The following is a 22,219-nucleotide window of genomic DNA, read 5'->3' as shown; positions in this document are numbered from 1 at the left end:
ACCTGTTGAGCTGGTTTAACTCATCTTGGTTTAGTTTTGGCATGTCAATATTTGCTAGGAAAAGGTCCATTTCTGTCAAGTTCTCAAACTTATTAGCATAAAGTTTTGAGAAGTATTCCCTTATAATATTCTGAATCTTGGTTGTGTCCATGGTGATGTTTCCATTCTCATCTCTGAGCTTATTAATTTGGGTGTGTTCTCTCCTTTTTCTGATAAGATTTGCTAAGGGTCTGTCAATTTTGTTAAGTTTTTCGAAGAACCAACTCTTTGTTTTGTTGATTCTTTCTATAGTTTTTTTGGATTCTATTTCATTTAATTCTGATTTAATTTTGATTATTTCTTTCCGTCTAGTGGATTGGGGTTTATCTTGCTGCTCTTTTTCAAGGAAGTTTAGATGTGTCATTAAGTTGCTAGTTTCAGATCTCTCCAATATGTTGATGTAGGAGCTCAGAGCTATAAACTTGCCTCTGAGTACTGCCTTTGCTGTGTCCCAGAGGAGCTGGTAATTTGTGTGTTCATTTTTGTTGAAAAGCATGAACATTTGAATTTCCTTTCTAATCTCTTCCATGACCCACTCTTGATTCAGCAGTGTGTTGTTCAGCCTCCATGTGATACCGGACTTTCTTTGGTGGCTTTTGGTGTTGAGTTCTAATTTTATTCCCTTGTGGTCAGAGAGAATGCAAGGTATAACTTCAATGTTACTGAATTTATACAAGTTTGCTTTGTGGCCTAAAATGTGGTCTATTATAGAAAACGTTCCAAGTGCTGCTGAGAAAAATGTGTATTCTGATGCTGCTGGGTGAAATGTTCGGTAAATGTCTGTTAAGTCTAGTTGATCTATGCAGCTGTTTAGATCTGCGGTTTCTCTGTTGAGTTTTTGCCGAGTTGATCTATCTAGTGGGGAGAGTGGTGTGTTAAAATCCCCAACAATTAATGTCTTTGGATCTATATGGGATTTGAGGGAAAGTAGTGTTTCTTTGATAAATTTGGGTGCTCCATTGTTTGGCGAATAGATATTTAGAATTGTAATATCCTCCTGAAGGAGAGATCCTTTAATTAGTATGTAGCGACCTTCTTTATCTCTTCTCATGAATTTTAATTTGAAGTCTATTTTATCTGATATTAGGATTGCAACTCCCGCCTGTTTATGGGGGCCGTTTGCTTGGTAGATTTTGTTCCAGCCTTTAACATTGAAAATGTGTTTGTTTTTACGGGCAAGATGTGACTCCTGTAGGCAGCAGATAGAAGGGTCTTGTTTTTTAATCCAACTAGACAGTCTATGTCGCTTAATTGGAGAGTTCAGTCCGTTAACGTTAAGAGATAGGACTGAGAGGTATTTGGGAGTTCCTGCCATGTTATCCACCTTCTTGGGGGCTGCAAAAACTGGGTTCTTCCTATGGTTCTTGGATTCTCAGTTTGGGTGGAATTTCTTGGCCTTTGTTGCGGTCTTGTTGGTTTTCTATGTGTAGGACATCTTTAAGAATCTTTTGTAGGGCTGGTTTGGTGGAGATGTATTGTTTCAATTTTTCTTTGCTATGGAAGGTTTTTATTTGGCCTTCAGTTATGAAGGAGAGTTTAGCTGGGTACAGTATTCTTGGTTGATAGTTGTTTGTTTTTAGGGCATGGCATACGTCATTCCAGGCTCTTCTTGCTTTGATTGTCCCTGCTGAGAAATCTGAGGTAATTCTAATTGGTTTCCCTTTATAGGTGATTAACCTTTTCTCCTTGACAGCTTTAAGGATCTTTTCCTTGGTCTGGGTTGATCCTGTGTGGATTATAATGTGACAGTGGGATGTCCTATTCTGGTCTGGTCTATTTGGGGTTCTAAAAGCTTCTTGTATCTGAATAGGCCTTTCTTTTTGTATGTTTGGGAAGTTCTCTCCTAGGATCCTGTTAAACAAATTTCCTAGACCATTAACTTCTGTTTCTGGTGCTCCTCTACACTCATTATCCTTAGATTAGGCCTTCTGATGGTGTCTTCCAGGTGTTGGATAGATCTAACATATTTCTTGGACTTGTATTGGGTGGTTGTATGTTCTTTCTCTATAATATCTAGGCTGTCTTCAATCCCTGAGATTCGATCTTCTGCATGGTCTAACCTGCTGTCAAGACTCTCTACTTTGTTTTTTATCTCTTTTCCTTCTAATTGGTCAGCTTTGATGGCTTCAAGTTCTTTGTTGAAGCTCTGTTTTAGGTCTTGTATGAATTTCTTTACTTCCTTAATTTGGTGTTCAGTGTTTGTTCTCAAATCACTTAGTTGATTGGTTGTGGTTTCTTTGGACTCCCATTCCTTCTGTTGGGTTCCATTCAGCATTCCCTTTGTGGTCTCCCTGACTTCCTTCAGCTCTTTGTTAATGGATTCCATGAATGCCTTTAGCGATCTTTGTGTATTCTCTACCTGGTCTCTCAATTCCTGAATTACTCTTTGATTAGCTTCTTCCCTTCTGTGGGATTCCTGCAATCCTCTTTCTTCCCGTTCGAGGGATTCCTGCAGTTCTCTTTGAGTGTTCTCAGCCTGCTCACGTCATTCTTCCCTTTCTCTTTGAGTATTCTCAAGTTGTTCACACAAATCCTGTATCAGTTTTTGAGTAGCTTCCTCACGCTTATGATATTCCTGTATAAACTTTTGGGATTCCTCCTCTATCTCCCTATCACGCTCATACAGAGTCCTTTGTAAGTTATCAAACTTCTCATTTATCATGTTTGCCACCAGTATTTGTAGGGCTATTTGGGAACTCTCCTCTGGGTTGTTCATTATCTGATCTGACCCCTGATTATCAAGATTGGGAATTGAGATACCCGGATTTGCCATTTTTCTTGTGTTTTTTCTGGCTTACTCTGCCCATTTGAGATGAAAATAGCACAAGTTTTGTGCTAGAACACTATCTTAAGGCAACCATCAACCAACGTTTGCATTTATACAGTCAATAGTCTACAGATACAATCTAGTTCAACAGATACATCTATTCAACATCAAACAACTATATGTTAATGGGTTTCGAACCTCAGAGAAGAATTTGGAAAACCAGAAATTTTTAGGGTTAGGGAGAGATGTGGGTAAAAAATAGGAATAGATTGGTGTGGGGATGCACAGGGAGAGTTAACTATGTCCTAATCTCAATGCAGGAAAACGGTTGGGTAGGATGCAAGTAGAGAGAGAGAGAAAAGGAAGAAAGGGAAAGGGAAATAAAAAGAGACCAGAAAAAAATAGAAATGTAAAAATTAATATTATTATGGAGATTAAAAGACCATCTATTTAGAGAGGAATGTGAGTATATTAATAGAAGGGTAGGGACATAGAGGAGAAGTGAAAAACTTAAGAAAATGCTTAAAATATTATATAGGTATAAAGAGGTAGTACTGCTATTAAGGAATTTAAGTCTCAGAGGTTTTGAATTGAGTAATAAATTTGTGGATTAAGTGTGTACACAATGGGGGATAGGGTCTACTAGTTAACTACGGGTTTACCTGAGGATGTGCAGGACAAGAGTTAAGTTACATACAGAAGATCAAAAGAGAGGAAAAGGTGAAAAGGATTAGAAAGGGAGAGAAAAAGATCAGAAGTTCAGTAGAGCTAGACAAACAAACAAAAAGATAGTTAAGAGAGAAAGAAAAAGAGAAAGAAGACAAGAAAAAAAAGGAAAACGCACATTCATGTATTCCTAAAATAAAAATTATAAGAGGGAAAAAAAAGTTACTGGAAAACAATTATTTTTTCAAAAAAGGCAAAAATTAAAGATTAATAAAATTTTTAGAAAAGGAAAAAAATTATATATATATAAGGTAACAAAAAAAAAGAAAAAAAAGAGAAAAAAAAGAAAAGAAGAGGAAGAGAAGAAAAAAAAAGTTCTTTGATTTTTTTTTTGATTTTTTGGGAGGGGTGGGAAGAATCCTGTATCTCCCTTTTGTCTGTAAACAGCCTCTTGTTGGAGTCTCTGGTCAGCTTGAGGTCCTGTGGCTTGATTGGTTTCTTAAGTCAGTTTGTTCTAACAGGCAGAAAAATGCTCTGCTTTACCCAAGATTTTGAGATCCCCCTCCCAGATTAGTTTACTGGGAGGGTGATCTGCTTTGAGAATCACAAAAGAGGGGGATGCAGTGGTAAGGCTAGGTTCTGGGTAGAGTTGAGGCCTTTCAACAATCAGTAGCTTTTTCCTGGGGCCATTTTGTGAAAAAAAAACAAAAAACTCACAGAGCCCAGCCTGGAGCCGTTCTCAGGGTTTCTGTTTTTCAATTGATTGTTGAGGCTGCTAGAGGGAGGGGCAGCCTCTGGCTCTGGTTACCCAGTGAGGAAAGCCACTCCAATGGCTGGTGCCTGAGCTGGGTGACTTTTCCCTGGATGGAGCCGAGTCTGGCAGGTCACTTTGCCGCTGTTAAGTTCTTGTGACCTGCTAAATGATTCGTTTTATTCCAAGGCCTGGGTTGGAGCTGGCAGCTCCTCCGAGCTTTGTCGGTATCCAAGATGGAGATCACCGGTGCTGGCGGGGGAGGGGTGGCCTTCCCTCCTCTGCTCCCTGAGAAGGAGTGAGGACGTTGGGCTTCTATTCACGTGGAGTCTTGGATCCTGGGTCGTCTCTGGTCTGCGAACTGCAGGATGAAGATGTCCGCTCCTTGTCGGTTCTTGCTGGTGTTGAGTAGAATCCACCCGCTGCGTCTGGCTCCTTCGTCCTGGACTCTCTGTGTGAGCGCTCAGTTATGGCCCTGGCTGCGTTCTCCGCAGCGACCCTGCCGCCGCCGCCGCGGTGGCTGCTGGCAGGCTCTCAGTTGTGTCTTTTTGCCTTGACTTCCCCTCTCTTGTCTAACTCTCTGTCCTGTGATGGCACACTTGGTGTGATTCTCTGGCTTAGGACTGTTCACTGGAACTCTAAAACTGCTTTCTATGCGAGAGATTGTTCAGATTCCAGCTTCTCCTCCGCCATCTTCCCCAAGAAGCCTCAAGGTGATTATTTTGTTGCTTTTTCTGTCCCTCCCCCATGGTATAACCCCTGTTTTCATTGTATTTGATGTTGGTATAATTTGGGGAGTGGAAGGGAAAAAACAAATTGTTTAAATAGGGATAGAGCTGGACCCATTGTAACAATGAAATGTACAAGATATTATGTGAAAAAATGAACTTTACAACTTTGGGGGGCGGAGAGAGATGGGAGAGCAGGGATGGTAATGGAAAACAAAGGAGGAGGCTACAATGCTTGATAAGAAATATACTCAGTATCTTGCCCATGTAATTGTAACCCCTCTGTACAGTATTTTAACAATAAAAAACTTATTAATAAAAAAGTAAAACAAGAATATATATATAAATTTGTTGCACTAAGGCAGTAACGTTGGAAATGGCAGGTATAGAGGTAAAACGAGAATAAAAAAAAAAAAAAAAAACAGGGCACAAAGGGAAGAGAAGTATGTCTCAAGTGGTAGAGTAAGAAATGAAAAAGCCTAAATTCATTCCCCAGTACCACAGGAAAAAAAAGAGAGAGAGGAAGGGAAAGAAGAAAGAAAGGAGAAAATAATCTATTGTTTTTGTTGTTTTTCTCTTTTCTTTTAGGTTGTTGGTAAATATAGAGTAAATTGAACCTACATAATTGATTAGAAAATTGTATTTCCCCTCATAGAACTTTTAACTCTAGAAAGATAATGAGGTTATTATCTTGCTGACATGTGCTTCATTTTAAACATGGGTGAATTAAAATACAGCAGAAGAATAGCGAGTTATAATTAACATTAATCTGGGGGTGGTTCTAAAGTTTAGTGGTACAGCTCTTGCTTAGCATTCACAAAGTTTAAATCTCAGTACTATAAACCAATGACAGAAATAAAACAAAACAAAAACTGTCATATATAAAAAGTTTGTTGTTGGGGCTGGTAAGGTGGCTCAGTGGTAGAGCACTTGCCTTGCATGCATGAGGCCCTGGGTTCGATTCCTCAGCACCACATAAGCATAAAGAAAAAAGCTGCAAGTGGCGTTGTGGCTCAAGTGGTAGAGCGCTAGCCTTGAGCTGAAGAGCTGAGGGACAGCGCCCAGGCCCAGAGTTCAGGCCCCATGACCGAACCCCCCCCAAAAAAAAGTTTGTTGTAATTAACATCAGTTCGCTTGCTTATTTGTTAGTCTTCCAATGTGTCCAATGTCTTACATTGGGGGTCACTTTGATCCATCCATATTCCCTTTCTTACCTCTTCATGTCCTCTGAGGTCAAATTTCATTTTAAAATAACTCAAGATCCTATGGTGAAGGTATGACTTCTTATATAAGCTTTGCATTTCCTAACTGTCCTGTCTATTCTGAATCACTTGACTTTTCTGTAGCACATTAAACTACTGTTCTTACTTCTTCCTATTTCATGAGAAACCTGAATTCTTCAGCTACTTCTTGTTCCCTGATGCACTCAATTTGATAGATCTCTTCTGATTTCTCTAATCTATCAAGATAGCTTTCATTATTATCCTTCAGTATTTGTACAAAGGAACTGCCATTCAACACATCAGTTTATGAATACAATGTGTCACAATCTGTGTCACCCCTTGAACATTCTTACTTCTCCCTACCAATCCATCCCCCACTTCCCTCACTTTTCTTAATTTTTTAGCATATGTGCTGACTTTTTACTGGATGTTCAAGTTGTCCTTAATTTAAATCTTATTTTAAGCCAGTGCCATTTCACACCTATCATCCTAGCTACTCAGGGGGCTTGTTTGAAGCTAGCCTGGGCAGAAATGCCCAGGAGACGCTATCTCCAAAATATCAAATCTGAGGATTGTGGTTCAAAGCCAGCTAGGTAGGAAAGTCATTGAGACTTTTATTGCAAATCAACCAAAACCATAAGGTGAGATTTGGCTTACCTGGTAGATCCCTAGCTTTGAATAAAAAAGCTAAGGGTCAAACATTCAGTCCCTGAGTTCATACCCTGGCATATCCACCCACCAACATACCCACACATACACATGCACATACACATAATCATCATCATCATCATCATCATCGTAATCATCATCAATGAATAAAGAATAAACAATGAGGGTTTGGGAAATCTTTGCTAGCTACTTTTCTATATTACTATTTTTAACTCATTGGGGAAAAAGTAGATGTTTGTGATGCTCCCACATTCTTCTGATTATAACATAAAACAAATAAAAACAATGAGATAGTTATAATGTATTTCTAATCATTCATGATACTAAATAGATTAATTATTACATTATACTGCAACATCTGTCAGCAATTTCCCACAGAGCTGAATCTACTTAATTCATCTCACAGTGTCTGGATGACCACTTTAAAAACTATTGCAGGAAGTGGCGCTGTAGCTCAAGTGGTAGAGCGCTCGCCTTGAGCTGAAGAGCTGAGGGACAGCGCCCAGGCCCAGAGTTCAAGCCCCACGACCGACAAAAAAAAAAAAAAAAACATTTCAAAAAAAAAAACAAAAAAAAAAAAATAAAAACTATTGCAAAATTCAGGGAGTAGAGCTCAGTGGTAGTCTGCATACACAATGCATTGGGTATGAAAATCAACACCACTGAAGTGAAATAAAGTAAGTTAATTGGATTAATTAATGCTTATATTGTACATACCCACTAGAATATGAAAATATCATGTTTATCTATTTTTGCTAAATAATATTGTTTTCTACCTTTACTTTGTATTCATAAAGTACACAAAGAAATCCATTTTCTACATTATTTAAGTTATTGAAAATATTTGTAGTATATACTCTTAGGTGCTCTTTGACTACCCCAAATTGAGCTTTTTTGCAATGTTAAAAATTCAGAAATGTATATTTTGTTCTAGTTACTTCTATCAGGATTACATAAGAACAGATAATCTGAGACATTTTAAAGCACTGATATTACATATATGTATATATTTAAATATATTAAAATATGAACTCAGACAGTGGTTTATCCCTGAAATCATAGCTATTCAGGAGGCTATTCAGGAGGCTGAAATCTGAGGTTTGCAGTTTGAAACCAGCCAGAAAGTCCGTGAGACTCTTATTTCCAATAAGTGATTAAATAAATTAATATACAAACAAACAAAAGCTGAAAGTGGAGCTGTGACTCAAGCAGTATAGCTCAAGCCTTAAGCAATAGAAGCTCAAGGACAGGACAGTGGTCAGTTCCTGAGTTCAAACCCCAGGGCCAGTACCCAAAATCAATAACTAAAATTAGCAAAATAACAGAAAAGAGATCAAAATTATTTACAAAGGTCATTTATTAAACTTCTTTTCAAAATACAATGATTGTTGCCGTGCACAAACATATCACATATGAACAGGAATGTATTTTTACTGAACTTAATTTGGAGATATTTGGAATCTTGTCATCTATTCACTTGAAACATTGGCCTCATTTTTCACTTTGACTAATATCATTACCAATAAGGATAAAGTTTTCCTTGATAGTTAAATCACATCCACAAGAGCTATCATTATTTATAGAAATAAAATCAAACAATGTCTGCCATACAAATTTCCTTCTGCAAGGTAACTGCATTTCCTATGATCCTAATATTAAGTTTCAAGCTATAAGATAGGAAGAATTTAGGAGCAAGGTTAAGTTTTATAATGTAGTAGCAGCAGCAGTTGAGAGCATATGCAACATAAGGTTTGTTTTGTCTGTGGTACAAGAATATGCCCTATCAGACTCTAATGTGTCTTCTTCTACTTGGACATAGGTAAGCATGTGCTGGTCTCTGAATGACAGAGTGTATTAAAAATATAAGAAGCTGTTTCTGGTTGGCAATGTGGCTACCTATTTTCATTAGCTAATATGAATGCATTGCTAAAATTAGTGAAGACAGAAAAATGACTTAAGAGTAATATATACAGAGTTAAAAATACATTTGAAAAAAATCCACTTGGTGATTTCAGGCACTGTGGCTGTTCAGGATAAAATACTTCATGGTCTATACTTGATAGCTATTTAATTTTCAGTGCAAGCAAAAGCAAATATCTGCCCACTGTCATATACATGACCTTGTGCATTTGGAATGTTCAATGTTCAAAATTTTGTCTTTGGTATCTTCATTCTGGAAGCATCTTGAATTTAAAACAAAAAAAAGAGGTCTTCTCAAATTTGCTCTTGGTAGCAACTTAATTTTCAGTGCAAGCAAAAGCCAACACACCCCGTTGTCGCTGCCAGGCATGCAATCAAACAGGTTTGGAATGTTGAAAGCAAGTTCACCTTCTCCACCTTCAATAAGAGGGACTTATTGTAAGACCCTCCACCAACCATGTAACACAGGTGGATGCGATGCCTGGGTTCAATAACCATCACTACCATAGTCATCTCTGTGTGTAAACGATGATGCCATCACGTTTTCTTCCTGAGAATGGAGCTGGTCCTCTCTGTGGATATCATAAGTGAGCATGCTCTGAGCTCTGATCGCTGTCGTGACTGTCTTCATTGGCTAGAGAGTCCCCTGTCTGCTGGAGGGTGGCCGCTCCGATTCCGGAAAGCTCAGACGGCAGAAGTGTGCCCTTTTTCACATTCACCAGTTCTTTTTCTCGGGCTGCAGCTCCTTGCTGCCCTCCCTTAACCCTCTTCCACTTCATTCGCCTATTCTGGAACCAGACTTTCACCTTAAAGAGGAAGGGGGACAGAACAAAACAAAACGAGCAATTAAGATGGCATTCTGTTCTCCTTTAGACATCAAAAAATAAGAAAGTGAAAATGTTTGCATTGTATGCATCAACTGCTTTGTCAAATGGCCACTCCTTTCTACGACTACTTAAAGATAATAAATACATACTTAAGATAAATAAATAAATAATAATAATAATACATAGCTCCTCAGAGGCCTGTGAAAGGAAATAAAGTTAGAGCAAAAAAAAACTACTTCAGTATTGAATTTCATCAAGTTGTATGCAAAACTCTATTTCATATTTTTCATATATGATGCAAAAATAGAGACGAGGAAGCACTCTATCATCAAAGCTGCTGGGGGTAGCATTAAAGTTTATAAAGAGTTTCTATGTACTAGAAATCATATATTTGTCTTGGTTAAAGTTTTACACCCTCTCAAGTTCTTCTTTGACTTGCCCATCAGTGTTGATTCTTGATCCAATTTACTAGATGCTCCGGAGGCTACGAGGAAGCTGCATCTGAAAGGCCATATGTCAAGAAACTGGACCATGCTGATAGTCCACTTTTAGGAGCAAACCTGAATCAGTAAGTCAAACTACAACAGGCTCAGATGTCCTAAAATCGCAATGATAAAGTCAAAAATTTTGCAAATTGACCCTTATAAATCAGGGACTGTTTAGTTCCTGTTGCTGTAAGACATTTTTATTTGACCATTTCACCTCCCACTGTCTGTTTTCTTTTCTTTTATAATTAGTTATTTTCTGCTTACAACTGTCACTCAAGAGGCAGAGACATGAAGGATTATGGTCCAACACCAGCCCAAGCAGTAAAGTCTGTGAGAATCTACCTCACAATAACCAGGAAAAAGTCAGCTGGAGATGTGGCTCACGTATTAGAAAGGAAGGCAAGCAAGAACAGGCAGAGTTCAAATCCTGGTGCAAGCAAAAAAGAAAAAAAGAAAAGGAACTTTTATTTCTGAGAAATCTGTTCATAATAAATAATTGTCTACATTTATCAAATGCTGATACAGCATCATATACTATGTAATTCATATCAGCTCTAGAGGGAATTTTTTGTTTTTGGTTGGTTGGTGGTGGGGCTTAAACTCTGGGCCTGGATGCTGTCCCTCAACTCTTCAGCTCAAAGCTAGAGTTCTACCTTTTGAGCCACAGTCCCACTTCTGGTTTTCTGGTGGTTAATTGGAGATAAAAATCTCACAGACTTTGCTGCCCAGGCTGGCTTTGAACCTCAATCCTCAGATCTCAACCTCCTGAGTAGCTAGGATTATAGGAGTGAGCCACCAGCCCCCATCTAGAGGGAAAATTTTAAAAAAAATTTATAATTGAATTTGACTAATACATTTAATATGGCTCTTAGGCAGATATAAGTGTGTATATACACACATATATACACACATGTACACATATATATGCACACAAAAATATTAACAAGCAAACATTTACTAATATAATGATCATCTATTACAGACAGAATTCTACTGGCATCATTGTATCTTGCTTAGGAAGAAATCTACATCAATGGGTCAAAGACCATGCCAGTATAATGCACTAACATAGAAAAATCATTTCCCAATTTTGCATAGGTTTAATTCCCTGTCCTCCAATGGAGTTCTACTTGATTTACATATTGGCCAACACTTTGAATTATCTGTGGTAGTTTTTAATATAATAACAATCCCCGCTATCTCATAAAAAGTTTTCCTAAATCCATTTAAAAATAATCGACCCTTTCCCTTAATGAAATCTTTCCCCTGCGTAAATCAAGTTTCCTGGAAGCTGAGGGTGTGCTCCGTTACATTCCTTTATCAGTTCTCTTAACCTTTGACAGAAACTGTGGCATCTTCATTGTGGCACTTCTAAAATAAGTCTGAATAGCTAATAGGGAAAATTCTTCTTTGTTTTTCTACATCAGAAACATGTATACTCTCCATTTTTACTTTAGAGACAATTCTGCTATCTATATATACATATTGTAAAAGACAAAGTAAGAAGAAATATGCTCAGTTTGAAAAGATATTCATATCATTGATTTTTGCATAACTTCAAATGCTTCACCCAAGTTTCTACAGGTTTCTCAAGTGCTTGTAAGAGAAATTATGAGGTTAAAACCTGTCATGTACTACAGCCTGTACTAGAAGTCATGAATAATATATTACATAGTTAATGTTTACATTATTATTTACTTTAAAAAAGACTCAATAGTTGTTTTTCTTATAAAGCTACATAGAGATATAAGCTAGTTTTATTATCTCTAATACAATTTTTCTGGATACTATTAACATCCCTTTTGTTTTATAGTGGAGAACATTGAGATGAACATTCATGATTCATCTGATTACACAGGACAACTTGGTAGTCCCTTCCAAAATGTAGTGTTTTTTCGTCATTGCTTTGGGCTCCTATTTTTAAAGCTTTCAGGATATCGAAATTAAAGCATATCAATCCTGTGACCTCTGTGCGATTTTTCTACACTTATTAAATCTACACTTATTTCTTTGTTGAGGAGAAAATATGCAGTAAATTTACACTTATTTCTTTGTTGTGGAGAAAGTATGCAGCAAATCTTTAAAGCCATCATAAATATACAATTCTAAATATGAAAAATAAGACATCAAATTTTTAAACGAAACTCAGTTTTGTATTGCTTTCTATACTTACTATGTGGAACTTTAAACTGATAACATATTTCATTTTTATTAAAATTTGCTATCTGAATATATGCAGAAATATAGAGATGCACAAATAAATATGCAATTACATTTGGACATATATATATATACATATACATATGTGTGGATGAAAGCAATTAATCATTATATAATAGTTGTAATAATTTAGATTTTTCTTCTTTTCTTTTTTTAGCTTTCACATTAACTTTCTTCTCATAGTCAACTTGTGTGAGTTATTAACAAACTCTCACATTGCCAACTATTGTAGGGCTAGTATTTCTTCTTACATGTAACAAAAACTCACACTCAACAATGAGTTCTGGGTTGTAAAAGAGTTTAAGGCTTTGTTACAAATGAAATAGACACACACACACAATTTCTACAGAATATTTTCTTTAATGGCTAATGTATGTATTTGATTTAGGAATATCATAAAATTACTAATAGATAAATAAAAACAACAGGTACATAATAGCTTCATAGAAAGAAGGATTCCCAAAAGTCAAGACTTTCAGTATTATTTGCAAACCTATAAAATATTGGGATAAACTGAAGTAAAAGGAGATATTTGGGGAAGCATGTTTATTCACATCACAGTAATAGCAAAATGTATAAAAGTAATCTAAATTATAAATATTTCTTCTAGTATAACTTGCTAAATATTTTTTCTATTATATTAAAACTTGCAAATAAAGTGTGTAGTTTGGTATCACCTCATTAGCCTAGCTTCATTGACTTAAATAAAAGTAATTGCCTTGGTTTTTTTAGAACATTTCATTGTGTGAAAGAAGTATTTTATTGATTTAAAAAAAATTGCAAGTATATTTCATACAATAGTCTGTATTCATAAACAATGCTGAGTGGGTATAATCTGACTCTTCTTCTGTTACTTGGACTTTATTTATTTTTACACTCTAACATCTAATATCCACTGATTCGTAATGGGTTAAATCAACAGGATGGGTTCCAGTGGGGAGTATAAATACAGTGCAGACCCTCCTCCATGTTAGGGCATTCACAGTCAAGAGAAAGAGACTTGCAAATATGACATTTGTTATGAGCTGTATCTGAGGATTTCGGAATATTTTGAAATGTAGAAAGGCTAGCTTCATATTTTAAAGAATATTCCTAAGTAGTTTACTGTTGTAGTGGTATTGCTAATAATCCCTATTAGAGACACTCACAATATCCGTAGATACACCATCAGGCTCCATTCTGACTCCCAGGGCCCTCTCCCAGTGTTAGTTGTCACGTGGTTAATACAGCAAATGATTTTTCCCCTCTTGGGAAGATCATCTTCTTGTTGTTCTTGGCATCTTTGTGTGTGTTGGGGTTTTTATCCTAATAACCCAGGGTGGAACACTAGGTTCTAAGGAATTGGGTCAACAAATCTTTTGTATATAAATGAGACGTGGAGTTGAAACATTTGAGCTTGGTAAATAATGTATGAACTTCTGTTATTTTATTTGTGCTTCAAGTCAATTGTATCTACTGGTCTATAAGATTTGGTAAATTCTGGATAAGAGCTTACTATATATTATATATAATATTATATATTATATAGCTTATTATTATATGCTAAGAATCAGAAAAAGGATAAAATGTTACTTTTTTAAGGAAATCACCAGATTGCAAACTAGCTCTGCAGAGTATTATTCAACAAAGTATTTTTCATAACAAAAGAATAGAAAAGTTTGATAGTAGCAAACCTAGTTTTAATTTTTCAAACATCTTAGAAATTTCCATTACTTTACCCCTAGTGAACAAAGTAAGGGTTTAGTATTAAGATTGCTTAAATGATCAGGCTACTCTTCCAATAAACATGAAAATGTGAGTTCACATATTGAATACTTTTGCAAAAAGAGAAAAGGCAAAGGAAATTTTGGTAATTAAATTATATGGATGATATACAACAGAATATCTTTTCTTTTACAAAAAATTATTGTAAGGAAGAATTCTATTACCATTGGCTAAATATTAATTTCAATTTTACTTATTTGTTTGTTTACTGAGGATTGAATCCAGGACCTTGTATATACTAAAAACAGGCTATTTCAGTTGAGCTACATCCTACTGAACTTTAACTCTTTATTTAACTTAGTCTTTCATATTACAGTTTTGAAAATGTAAGCTTAAAATACGTTTTGTCTTAGAGTTTGCATTATAACACAGGAGAACAAACATTAAATGTAAATTTTGCTTGTCATGCAATTTCCTTAGTTACTCAGAGGCATGTAAGTTGCAATAAATTTCCATCTATAATAATGCAATAACCCATATTTATATAATACTATAAATGTCTATCTTTCGAAGAAACAAATGAACATAAGCCCAAACATCTGGATGAAAACTAAAAACTTTAGTGACATATCCAGATGTCTCCAAACATCTGGAATTTGTAGACTTAATATTCCAAATGTTTCCATTTTTATCTGAGTATGTGAAATACTGTAGTCACTGTCTGAGAAATATTTATTCACATATTTAGATGTGAAAGTACCCAAAGAATAACTGTACAAATATGATTTTCAGATTCAATTAGTGCCTCCCCAGGGATTGTTTGCCCATGTCAATTATCTAGTACACCCGATGTGATAAACCCAGCCTACATAAGTCATGCGTATAGCCAACACTCCAACTGAAGAATCTGAACCATGTATGCTTGATGTCAAAATAAAACATGAAGACAACAATACCATTGAATTCTTGTTATCTGAATAGATGGATTTGTGTCTGATTAAAAGAAAAAATCATATTACTATTTAGAAGAAGCAGATTGAAGTCATTAATCAGCTGTCATTTCTGCATCAGCATATTGAGGTTGGAAGGTGTCTTTGTAGATATTGCAGCATGTGGACCTAAGGCGGTGGGTCATGCTAAATGTCCAGTATCTGTTTACAAGGCTAACTCTCACCTTTATTCTTTATCTTAGCACAATAATTATGACTTTGCAAACCTATTTCTTCCTCTACAATTTTCTGTTCTGGGCCTTCTTTTTCCCCCCTGTGTTTTTTTCTTACAAATCATGCCAATTATTATAGCCATAAAAATTTACTACTTCTCATATATTTGAAGAAACTGAATAAACATTAGCTACTGTCAACCACTGGCAAATAATATTTAGAATAAGATATAAATCTTTATTAAAAACAACAAATAAAATTATCCATAAATAATTTTATATTTAAGTGTACTATTGCATGATAATGGTATATTGCTTCTTCCTTTTTCCAAAAATGAAGTCAAAGTAACCTTTCACATCATTAATACATTGTTAGAGTATCTATATATTTTAATTTAGTTTTTGATAAATGTAACACTAGGACAATATTATATGTGGTATATAGTATATAAATATGTAATATATAAGAATACTATAAATTATACAGTATATAAATGTATTATATTAATACAGTATATAGTAAATACTGATATATTTTATATGTTATATATTATATATTTATATATAATGTCCCATATTCTGTCATTTCTGATAAAATTAATTCAAACTGTCTATTTTATTATGAACATACATTAAAATTCAATATTCCTAATCTTATTTTCACATAAGTACAAAATACAGATATTTGCTTAAGCACATTATGAATAAATGACTTTTGTAAACTGAGTGAAAACATAAACCTAAATTAGCTGCTTTTCTTTGTTATTGTATTAGAAAAAGCAAGACTTAAATAAATGGACCTTTTGCTTTTGGAGCCACTACTTTGTACCTACATTATTCAAACTTTTGAGGCCAACTAGTATAAAAATTTGTTTTCACATAAAGCATACCCTACAGAACAATGCTTAACAACAATTAGAAATCTACCACTATCAATACATATTGTTTCGATTAATAGCATCTCATCAACTTATACATAAAATGGAATATAAATATTTCCTGCTTTGAAATTAAGAAACTCATTAAGAGCAATGGGTGACAATATTGTCAGACACCTTGGACCTATAATATTTTGTAGAATGGGATCTTCTTTGTACAACTACTTAAAGATATAATAATTAAAAATGTAAATAAGCAAACTAAGAAATTAAGAAACTCATCATTCTTATAAATAAGGAGTCATAGACCATTGGTAATTTGCTATGATACTAGTTTTCTGTTTTGAGTGTATACGAGCCTTTAGTACCTTGGCCATTGTGCTTAGATTTAGAGAGTATTGCCAGAGACCTAAGATTATTATGATAACATTAAAAAGACAATTATTATTTTTAAATAAATACACATTGATTCTTAAAATAGTCAATAATTCCAATGATTAGACAAAGGTGAAAAATTAGAAATATACATAAATGTATGTGTATGTCCATTATAAAAACAACTGACAGTGGGATTCTAAATTCTAGTCCATTATGAACTGAATGTATCTCTGTTTCATGAGGAAACTTGGGAATACAGGAACCGCTTACACAAAGTCTTTTATAGTCACATCTCTAGAGACTACCAGTTCTTTTAGGCCTGACTTTATTACTTTACAGCTGTCACAGAATATTTGCATATATGGATCTGAAAATCAATATGTATATGATTTTAAAAAACCTATATGACCATATAGATGATGCTAAACAAAATGATCTCCAAGAAATGGCCACAAAAGGTTTTGCTTTGTTGTTGTTATTTGTAATGTACTATGCAATTTTTTGTTTCTTTTATATGCTCTTCCCCCTATGGTATATCTCCTGTTGTCACTGTATTTGATTTTGGTACCTGGTATTGTATATACGTCTATTTGAATGAGAGAAGGGAAGGGGAACAACAGAATGGTTGGACAAAAAACAAGAGGGAAACCAATGAGAAAGTGATATACAAAAGACAATATATTGGAAATGATCTGTACAACTTGACGGTGGGTTGGAGGAAAGGGAAGCAGGAAAATGAGGGAAGGCGTAATAAGTTTGACAATAATTGTACTTATTCAAGAAATGTACTTATTACCTTATGTATCTAACTGTAACCCCTCTGTCCATCACCTTGACAATAAAAAATAAATTTATACACAAAAGTTTCATGGCCTTTTCAAAATACCTATAAATTCCTAATTTAGTACTCGTTTAAATAACATCTCAAAAAACCATATGTATGGGAGAGTAGTGTAAAAAATGGTGTGCTTCAAATTGTCTTTCACTGAGATAGTTCAGTTAGCTAAACACTATGATCTAAATAAACATTTTATGTCTTTCCAAGTGACTTAAATACTGGTGTCATGAAATTAATGAATCTTTTCAAATCAAGTCTTTATCAATTTGGATAGACAATATGCTAAATAGCTAAGTGTATTCCTATAAATGTATAGAAATAATCCTGCTAAGAGGAGGAATTATATTCAACTTTAGAGCAAAAGATGAAGCACTATATATTTGGTACAAAAAAAATGTCATTTTTGGCATCCAAAAATGGATGACTATTTTGAAAACACTTGGCTTTGTACACGTGATGATTTATGAGTAACAAACAAGGTATAATGTCTCTCTGGTGTAGATGATCCAACTAGGTGGGATTTCCCATTTATCTTGGCAGAGAGGTACATGAATCTGTTTATTCTGGTAATTTTAACTATTTTACAAATCTGCAGCATTGTTCCTTTGATTAGCTTTGTGGTGAAAAAAGGTTTATAAATTAGAAAAGCCTGTTATTTTTTCTTTATTTGGCAACATTCACTCTAGAAAAATATCCACTTTAGGAGGCATTTCATCTGCTCATACAGCTGCCAGGGTGCTTCTTCCCACTGTGAGATACAAATGTTGTGGAAGCATTCTCCACATTCATCAGGATGGAGAAAAATAATTTTAAAAAAAATTGTTCAACTTAAAAATACCTTGTGATAGAAATGTGTTAGGACTGAAAGGCTTTTCAATGTATTCTGAGTGACTCTGTCAAAGAATACTAGTTGTTGATCTTCAGTACATGAAAATACATTTATAAATTGGAAATTATATGTTGGAAGATTACTAAACTAATAACATCCATACAACATTATAATATAATATAGTTCAAAGTTCAACTTTGTTTTGGAGTCTCCCTTTGTACTTAACATAAAATAATTTTCTTGGCTTGGAAGGTGGCAGAGAGTTTGCCTTGCACGCATGAGGCCCTGGGTTCGATTCCTCAGCACCACATAAGTAGAAAAAAAGCCGCAAGTGGTGCTATGGCTCAAGTGGTAGAGCACTAGCCTTGAGATAAAGAGCTGAGGGAGAGCACCCAGCCCAGAGTTCAGACCACACAACCAACCAAAAAATATTTCTTTAATGTTTCTTGAATGTTCTTTAGTGTTTTGTTAACAGGAAATTATTTTGCAAGTCTTTCTGTCTCTGTCTCTTTATTTCTGTTTCCTTCTCTCTCTCTCATATTTTGGCCAGATGAAGTTGAAAAATACTTATAAAGGGAATTATAGATACACCTCAACATTCATTATGGAAAACAGCAACATTATGTAACTTCTTTGTGAGATTTAAATGACTATTCTTCAAGTAGCAATAGGAAACTTCAAGTCCCAAATAATGTTTAAAGGTACAACGTATCATACATTTTTTTCTAAAGATATACCTAATAATTATGGAAAATTTCCTATCAATATATCTATAGCCTAAAATGGGCAGCCCATATATTCCTCAGAAAATGTAGGCATAGCTACAAATAGTATGCTGTTTATAGAATAAATAATTCATAGATAAACACATAATATTTCTAGAGATAAGGACTAGATGATAAGGACCAGTTCTGATTTTAAAGTAAATTTGTATGTATATGGAATTTTAAAAAAATTTCTACTATAGATCAAGAATATTTAATATTCATCATTCTTTGCTATATATGTATGCATTATGTCTGTGCATTTGTTCAGTTAAAGTCAAAAAACTTATTCCAGACTTAGTGAATGTTATCAATGGAAGGAAAATATGGAATATAAATTTAGAGATATTTTGGTGCATATGTTTGGTTACTTGACTAAATCTTACAAATTTTTAAATATAGAAAAATATTACATAATTAAAATGTTCAAATGTAAATCTATAATTAGGACATTTTACATGCTGAAATCATATGAGGATTTTTAAAGGGTAAATGTAGTCAAGATATATATTACACAGATAAGCTTTATCATATTAGAGAAAAGTCAAAGTAATGGAATGATTATGTAATAGTCTGAGTGATTATTGTCCTCCAAATTTCTATGTTGAAAACCTAGCTCTCAAAGTATTGTATTAGGACTAGTGTCTTTAGAAGGTGATTAGACTGTGAGAGCAGTTCCCTCATTAATTACTCTTATGAAAGAGACTTTGGAGAGTTAGGTAACCCCTCTGGTCATATAATGCTATAATAAAATGATGATTGGCTGTGAGGAAACAGCAACTAACCACCTACCAAATCTCTAGAGCCTTGAACTTGGACTTTCCATCAGCCAGAACTTCTCTTGTTTATTAGTCACTTAGTCTAAAGCAATTCGCTGTAGCAGCTCCAACATAAACAGATAAGCTGTATCCCATTTTACAAGGATGGATTTAAAAGAATCAGTTTACCTTCTATCTGAGGCCCAAACTTTGAGAAAATAAACTAAAATGATTTCACCTAATGAAGGGCTTGACTTTTTAGAGGACTATGCTAATGGGTCTTCAAGAATCGCAAAACTGATAGTTGAAGTATGGGACATTTTTTTTCCTGATAAATTCAGCAATAAAATTCCACCAGAAAAAAATAAAAATAAAGCCTTGAGACTCAATCTACTGGATCATCACAGAAGTTTAGAAATAAAATTATCACTTAGCATATTCTGAATATTCTCAATTCAGCCCTGTCTTGGTATTGAATACTTGTCATGTTTGTTAATAGTTGTTCAGCTTTTTAGAATTCTATGACTTCTAGTATTTATTTGTCTAGCTTATTTTGAGAAGATTTTATTTCCAGCACCTAGCCCAATAGCCTAGATAGATCGATCCATCTATAGATAGATATCTTTATAGCTAGATAGATATATCTAGATAGGTATAGTGATATATAAACAAGTGAATTAATTCAACATGAATTTCATAGTAAATATTTATACATTGGAGGATAGCTGTGTCTTGAAGTTCGTGCTAAAACTCTTCCAAATTCATTATACCATAAAAATCTGAGCAAAAGAAAGAGCAAACTCTTAGTTTCAATTCCATTCCCAAGAAGCTTGGCACTTCTGTATGAAGACACAATTCCAAGTGACTAATTTTAGATTTTAATTCAGATAGTTTTAACAAAAATTTAGTTCTTTCTCATTAATTCATACATGTCCTCTAAAAATGTAGTTCTGACTAGAAACCAAGGTCCATATGCATACATCATTATTGTCTTGTCAAACTTTACTAAAATTTTACAGAATAAAAATCTTTACATTATCAAATTTTTATTTTTTTTGAAAATTCAATTATTTCCTCAAGATTTTGCTTGGTTTTTTTTCTCCTAAGGAGGCGGCTTTTGTATTATTTCAGAAGTAATTATCAATGGATTCCTGTATTAACACCCAGCTTGCTCAGATAATCTGAAACATGATACTACATTGATAAATACATGTAAGCAGGAGCTTGAAAAACACTTTGATTATGAGAATTTTCTGTCTCAGTGTTCTGAGTAATAGCTCTAGTAACCATTGCAAAGTTTCAGGTTATTACAAGAAAAAAATATAAGCAACAAAGACTGAGGCTCAATCTTGGATCTCAAGCATAGGCAGCTTAGTCGGTGACCATCTGAGTACAGGTCTACATGGATGTAGGAAAGGCTGACAAGTCCAGTTCAAAACTCTCACCCACAAAATTCCAAGCAAACAGAATGTTATTGTATAAAGCCACCCGTATTTGGGGTGCTATATTAGACAGCAAATCAAAACCTTCAAAAAATCAGTTTTTAAAATTGGGTATGCATGGATACATGCATATGTATTACAAAATGTTTTGATCATAGTTCTTTTCCAACCAGGTCAAGTCATCTCAGAAGAAAGAATAGCCAAAATGCCTTCAAACTTCTCAAAACATATGTATGGAATTGTTTTTTAAAAGAAATTATTTTCAAAGCTGAGTGTCAGTGGTTCACTTCTGTAATACTACCTACTTGGGAGGCTGAGATATCATGGTTCAAGGCCAGCTCAAGCAGGAAAGTCCATGAGACTTTTATCTCCAATTAACCACTAGAAAGCCAGAAGTGGTATCGTGGTTCAGAGTGATAGAGCTTTAATCTTGAGTGAAAAATCTCAGGGATAGCACCCTGGCCCTAAGTTCAAGCCCCACAAATGACAAAAAAAAGAAAATTATTTTCACAAAAATTATGTGACATCATATTGTATATCCAAATAACAAAAGATGACTATAAACTATCCCTAGATTAATAAGCACAAAATCTCAGCTCTTCTTTTGGCTGCACATATAGCACTGTATAGATGGAAAATAGACTGTAGTTTCTTACTTCCTTTATGTGTTCCATAAAACATGGCTGCATTTCCTGGAATTTGCCTTCTCTGTGTGCATGAATATATGGACTGTTCCCGAATACTTACTTTTCAGATCTCAGATGAAATATTAAGGTCAGCTAAGATGAACCCCAAGATAGGGACACAAGTGATTTTTTTCTTCCTTGCTATTGTTTCTGATGTATTTATGAGGTACCATGTGATTTTTTTTATTGCTTTGTATGTCCCTCCCCCATGGTATAACCCCTGATTTCACTGTATTTGATGTTGGTATAATTTGGGGAGGGGAAGAGAAAGAACAAATTGTTTAACTGGGGATACAGATTGACCCAGTGCAACAATGAGATGTACAAGACGCCATGTCAAAATCGAACTTTACAATTGGGGGGGCGGTGTAGATGAGGAGGTGGGAGGGACAGGATGGTGGGGGAAAAACAAAGGAGGAGCAACAATGCTGGATAGGAAATGTACTCATTGCCTTGCTCATGTAGCTGTGACCCCTCTGTAC

The 22,219-nt window shown here is 34.7% G+C and overlaps 1 protein-coding gene across 1 annotated transcript in view; it reads right to left on the bottom strand.

The window, feature by feature from the left end:
* Positions 1-8,202: 8,202 nt before the first annotated feature.
* Meox2 (mesenchyme homeobox 2) overlaps positions 8,203-22,219 on the bottom strand; it is a 58,616-nt gene continuing 44,599 nt past the window's right edge. Inside the window, exon 3 of the mRNA XM_069996157.1 lies at positions 8,203-9,569. Coding sequence (XP_069852258.1) covers positions 9,345-9,569 — 225 coding nt within the window. The 3' untranslated portion in view covers positions 8,203-9,344. The remainder of the gene's footprint in view (positions 9,570-22,219) is intronic.

The sequence above is a fragment of the Dipodomys merriami genome, unplaced genomic scaffold, assembly GCF_024711535.1.
Source record: "Dipodomys merriami isolate MVZ:Mamm:240054 unplaced genomic scaffold, mDipMer1.0.p SCAF_5, whole genome shotgun sequence".
Taxonomy (NCBI): domain Eukaryota; kingdom Metazoa; phylum Chordata; class Mammalia; order Rodentia; family Heteromyidae; genus Dipodomys; species Dipodomys merriami.
Note: the sequence above shows the minus strand (reverse complement) of the source record. Positions and strands in the feature narration are given on the sequence as shown.